The sequence below is a fragment of the Macadamia integrifolia genome, chromosome 3, assembly GCF_013358625.1.
Source record: "Macadamia integrifolia cultivar HAES 741 chromosome 3, SCU_Mint_v3, whole genome shotgun sequence".
Lineage (NCBI taxonomy): Eukaryota > Viridiplantae > Streptophyta > Magnoliopsida > Proteales > Proteaceae > Macadamia > Macadamia integrifolia.
In genome coordinates, this window is record NC_056559.1 from 23,673,277 (window position 1) to 23,679,374 (window position 6,098).

Consider the following 6,098-nt stretch of genomic DNA (forward strand, 5'->3'; position numbering starts at 1 on the left):
ACCTCCCCCCACCCCCCCACCCCCCCACCCCCAAAAAAATTTGTGATTGTTACATTTGATTATTTTGATCTTAATGTTCTTTGGGTGTCATATCATCTATTTCAATAATACACTTCGATAATTCATCTAATGTGACATGTTCATAACGCAATCACTGAAAAATATTCAGATGTCAGAATATGATTTATATGATTTGTAAAACATTACAACAGTGATGAAATTATTTTCTCAATGTATTTACAGGAACCGACACATGCAATTTTACATGAGCATTCTTGAGAGAGCAGATGTCATTGTCACACCTACAACAGGGTATTTAATTTTGATTTGAGGTGCTTCATGTGTTTGGCTAATGAATTGTTGTCTATTATATGCACTGTTTTAAAACCAGGCTAAGACCAACTTGAAGAACTCCAGCATTTCAAACACATATTTGCAGTTTGGTTCCCCTGCTAATCTTGAAGAACTCCAGCATTTCAGACACATATTTGCAATTTCCTGCTTTTCTTACTAATTGAATATTGAATAAAACTTCTTTACTGCTTTTTTTTAATAATTGAATATTGAATAACACTTCTTTATTCAATTATTTTGATCAACACTGTAGCGCCAATCCAGGCTTCTGACAGACTTTAATACTTTCTGGCCAGATTCTTTCATAACATTGAATGTTTAAAAATAAATAAATAAAACAAAAAATAAAAAATCTAGTTCTCGCCAGGTTCATTGCATGGTTTATCAGATAGCTAGATGTGAACCCATAAACCAGTTGCAATCTCCGGCCTTTATTCTTAGTTCAAACTAAAACTCCTCATATGCCATTGCATACCAACACATTTCCCTATATGAGTAATAATACACATAATTCTCATAATACACTCATATATCAAGTATTCCAACAGTCCCTTTCATGCTGGGGAATAGATATCATTCAAGGGGGGTAAGAAACAATGGAGAACTGATTCCTTTCATCAACACATCAGCCAATTGATCCCCTCCCTTGGTGTCTCCGAAACCAGTCTTTCTCTAATACCAAGTTGCAATCTCTGCGGGTTTTGGTTAGTATCAGAATGCGGACCAAAAGAGAGTAGGAGAAGAGAGAAAGGAGAAAGAAGCAGAGATGAGTCCGAGAGAACTGATTGAAGAGGGAAGATCGAACCCTCTACTGACTCTATGAAGAGGGAAGATCGAACCCTCTACTGACTCTATTATTAATTCAAACTGAAATTCATTCCTCTACTGACTCTATTATTAATTCAAACTGAAATTCCTCATATACCTTTACATACAAAGATACCCGTAACACAATAATACATGAAATTCCCATAATACGATCATATAACAAGTATTCCAAGTATTCCAAAGCTGAATTGTGAAACATTGAGAATTTTCCCATCTACATCCATTCTCCTTAGATTTTAAATCCTTGTGTATGAGGAACATATATATATTTTTGTAAATTTTATGACTACATATATCCTTTTATTATTATTTTATTCTCCAATTTTCTTAACAGAATAACTGCATACCCTATAGTGGAACAATCTGTGGTCTATGGTGATTTTGATTACAAAAATGCAGGTAACCAGCACACTTAGTGATACTTTGACTTTGACTGCTCTTAATTGTTAGTGAGGATGTGAGATTTTCAAGCTTTCATTGTTTTCACTTGCTATTACTTGTTAGAATCTAATAGCTGCAAATAAGATACATGTTTGAAATTTTGATATCTGTGTCACTATTTCAGCTGCTCTAGTACGGTTCCAGATAGCAGGGAATTTTCTTGGATTGCCTGCAGTGACTGTTCTGGTAAATTATCATATTTACATATCTTATCTGTTCATAATTTGTAGTTGACAATAGTTTTGGTTAATCCTTGTTCTTTATAACAACTGAAATTGGTTTTGATAGGTTGGATATGACAAGTTTGGGATGCCCATTGGCCTTCAGTTTATTGGGTGACCATGGTCAGAGCCAACCTTAATCCGTATAGCTCTTGCAGTGCAGGTACATAATCATATCACTTCTACCAAGACGTTAACCTGCAGAAGTATATAGATTTTCATCGATGAATCTTGCTCTGAATATTTCCACATATTTAATGCTTTATGGATGCATCTTTGATAATTCAGATTAGAATAAACAGTTATTTACACTGCTCACTGCTTAAAATGTCACTGTTTTAACTTTACTTAATGATGTTCTGACATATCTAACTAGTTTTTTAGGGTGCTTGTAATTACTGTCAGCTAGTAGATTTGGAACAATTAAGAAACTAGTAAATTTTTTTTTGGTAAATTTTCATGAATCACAATAGTTCCCCTCTCATCTGGATATTTCACATTTTTTTTTTCAGTTTCTTATTATGGTTTCAGGCTCTTAAATACTTCTACTATGGTTGGATTAGCTATATTTGCCAAAGATCTCATGCTTAATTGTGGAATAAATGGCTTTAATAAGCACTTCAAAAGTTTTTGTTACTTTAAATCTGACATCTTTCTATTTTTCAACTAACAATATGAAAAATAGAAACGGTAAGTTGTTATAATCTGAAAGGAAAATGATAGCCTCACATTAAACAATTCATAATTATGAGCTGAAAGGTAAATATTGCGCATCAACTTCATGAGCAGGAAAAAGTATCTAGGAGCTCATGCTTAATCTACTAGCATTGTTTGCTATAGAAGTTGAGTCAATCCAAAGTTGAAGAAACCTGGCTATTGTTATCTTGTCCATTTACCTATCTTAGTCATTCTTGACCTGTATGTTCTCTGATTCAATTATCTATCAAATCTGGCTAATATATTGTGTGATAAATCACATGGTTGTTGATGTCAGGGCCTTTGCATCTCAAGCTACAGAAAGCCGAAGGTTTTCTATGATCTGCTTAGTAAGGAATAGGATTCATAACAACCAATATGAAGCTAAGACAAAGATTGAACTGGGTCTTCAAAAAGATAGAATATGCTTATTGAAGTTTTCATACTGCCACTATTTCGGGCCTTTCTTAATAAAGAGACAAGCAATTTGTCACTTAAGAGTTTGGTCTCTTTCACATTGTTTAAACCTTGCCTGTTTTGCACTTTATGAGCTGATTGAATTGTACTGCAATGGAACTTTCTTTTCAGAATTATGTTCAATAAATATCCACTTGGATCTGCAACAATAAAAAGAAGTCGTTCAATTGTTATTGCGTTCTTTTTAAACCTTCTACATGATATCTGTGTTAGAATATTTCTATGTGGGCTTATAATAATTGGGTTTTTGTACTTTATTAAAACCAAGCTAATTATTTGATCTAATTAAGTGAGACATACGGTCTTTAATTAGTTTAATATGGGTTGGCTAGTGTGGGCTTTAGTTAACCATTGGACTTGTGATGAGTGGATCCATTGGGAAACTTTATAAATAGAGAGCTAGGTCCCTCCTCTAACCCTAATATTATTCACAACGTACATTCTGGAGAGAGAGGGAGAAAGAGAAAGAGACAGGGTTTTTTGTGGCTTCCTCCTTTGTGCGTTCAGGTTCCTCAGCTAGCCAGTGATCATAGGGGAATAGAGGAGAAGTACCTTGCTATTGGATCAAAAGGTTTTCCGCTGCGCTTTGCTTTACTATGGATCCCAAACAATGTACGCTTTTATTGATTATAGTTTCTATCCCATTGTTCTTGGTGTTCTTAATCTATCTATGGTGATCTATTGGGTCTAGGGATTATATCTTATGGAGAGATTTTAATCCTACATGTGGTATTAGAGCAACCATAGATTAGGTTTAGAACTCTAATCATGTTTGCAAGGAATAGATTAAAGTTTCTGAATTGAATCCATGGATTATGGGTGATTAGGTTTAAAACCCTAATCAAATTTATGAGGGATAGATTATAGTTTTGGGATTGAATCCATGAGATTTAAAACCATAATCAAAACTCTGATCGATTAGGGATGGTTGTTTTGAAACCCTAATTGATTAGGGATGATTATTTTGAAATCCTAATTGATTAGGGATATTTTTTTTAAGACCCTAATTAATTGGGGATGATTATTTTGAAACCCTAATTGATTAAAGATGATTATGTTTGAAACCCTAATCAATAAGAATTATTAGGTTTAAAACCCTAATTATTGAGGATGAATAGTACTCATGGTACTCCTAACTAATGGGATTAAAAATAAATGAAGAAATAATAATCAAGGATTAAAATATCGGTATCGGTCGCCGTATCGGTCGCCGTATCGGTCGACCAAAATTAAGATACGTATTGGAGGGTATCGTATCGTATCGGAGATACGCTAAGATACGCTAAAGATACGCACATAAATGGATATGAAACACATTTTTAAACACTTTTGCATAAAAAATTTGTTAAAAAAAAACTATTGATAACATGTATTATGCATAAACACTAAATTGAGGGTATCGCACTAAGAATTCAAGGTTTATAGTTGTCCCATAAATGTAAAATCCTTGTTCTCAACCTTGATTTCCACTTTAGTTAGAGAGAAATATGACTGGCAGCAACTTTGGAACAAAAACCGCTCAAAAATTTGTGTTTTCTAAAAAAAATTATCTTCTTGGCCATTATATGACCGTAGCGCACTGTATCCGTACATATCGATACTCACCGATACGTATTGATCAATACATACCGATACTCACCAATACATACTGATACTCATTGATATGTACCGATCGATACATATAAATACTCACCGATATGTACTGATACATACCGGAACGTATATTTCACATTGATTTTATATTTTCCATAGAGTATCAGTACATATCGATAGTGTATTGGTGCATATCGATATGTATCATAGGATATATATCGATACGAAAGGATTTTAAAAATTCAATGTATCGTATCGGTGTGTATCGTATCGATCAGCTAAATTTAAGATACGTATCGGAGGGTATCGTATCGGTATCGGAGATACTTTAAACCATGAGAAATATCCTATTGAATGATTAATGTATTAAACAATGTTATTAGCATCTAATGTAATTTTAGGGACAATTTTTAGCCCCTTGTCTTCAAGTTTAAAATTACATATTATTTGGTTTGATGCGAGTAATATTAATTATGTCCTGGTATGAGAGATTTTCATGAATTTGATTAAGATGTAGACACCAAAGTGGTCTTCTTCATTGAATTTGTGAAATATCGGTCTTATACGGTAGTTGGATGTCTCTAGTTCTAATACATGGCCATACACCCAAAAGAGGTGATTGTGTGTTAGTACTTAAAGGGTCACATAGATAGTATATGGTTGAAAATTAACTAACCTAAGTAGTTTATACACCCAAAGGTGATAGCCCATCAAAGGTTGGAATATGTTTTCATGGCCACTGATATGTGGAGGGTTCGACAATTGCATGTTATGAATTCAACCCAAAGGTGTTTGCATAATGATGTTTGTAAACTCTCAATTGGTGTACTTATTTATTTTTGAGTTACACAGTACTCACATTATGCTAATGATATACATTGTTTATTTTTCAGTCACCTTTTCTGTCAATAATAATATGGTTATTATTGAAGTTCTTACTGGGTCCAATTTCAAGAAATGGAAAGAGGATGTATTTTTTACTATAGAAATGGCAGATGTTCACACATCCTTTGTTATGAATAAACCAGCGGAAAACCTTTTGATCCAGTAGCAAGGTACTTCTATATTCCCCTATGATCATTGGCTAGATGAGGAACCTGAACGCACAAGGAAGCCACAAGAAACCCTGTTTCTTTCTCTTTCTCCCTCTCTCTCTCCAGAATGTACGTTATGAATAACATTAGGGTTAGAGGAGGGACCTAGCTCTCTATTTATAAAGTTTTCCAATGGACCCACTCATCACAAGTCCAATGGTAAACTAAAGACCATACTAGCTAGCCCATATTAAACTAATTAAACACCGTATATCTCACTTAATTAGACCAATAATTAGCCTAGTTTTAATAAAGTACAAAAACCCAATTAATATAAGCCCATATAGAAATATTCTAACATTCTCCCACTTGGGCTATATGAATTGCTATTAATTTTTGAAAGCTTATTTTGTCCTTAAAAAAAAAATCTCAAGCTAATCATCACCTTAATACA

General features: G+C 33.7%; 1 protein-coding gene across 3 annotated transcripts in view; it reads left to right on the forward strand.

The window, feature by feature from the left end:
* LOC122073222 (fatty acid amide hydrolase-like) overlaps window positions 1-3,190 on the forward strand; it is a 25,685-nt gene extending 22,495 nt beyond the window's left edge. For all 3 annotated transcript variants that reach the window (XM_042637760.1, XM_042637761.1, XM_042637762.1), the window contains 5 exons: window positions 244-312; window positions 1,517-1,581; window positions 1,748-1,809; window positions 1,912-2,007; window positions 2,839-3,190. In XM_042637760.1, coding sequence (XP_042493694.1) covers window positions 244-312; window positions 1,517-1,581; window positions 1,748-1,809; window positions 1,912-1,962 — 247 coding nt within the window. In that variant the 3' untranslated portion in view covers window positions 1,963-2,007; window positions 2,839-3,190. The remainder of the gene's footprint in view (window positions 1-243; window positions 313-1,516; window positions 1,582-1,747; window positions 1,810-1,911; window positions 2,008-2,838) is intronic.
* The last annotated feature ends 2,908 nt before the right edge of the window (window positions 3,191-6,098 follow it).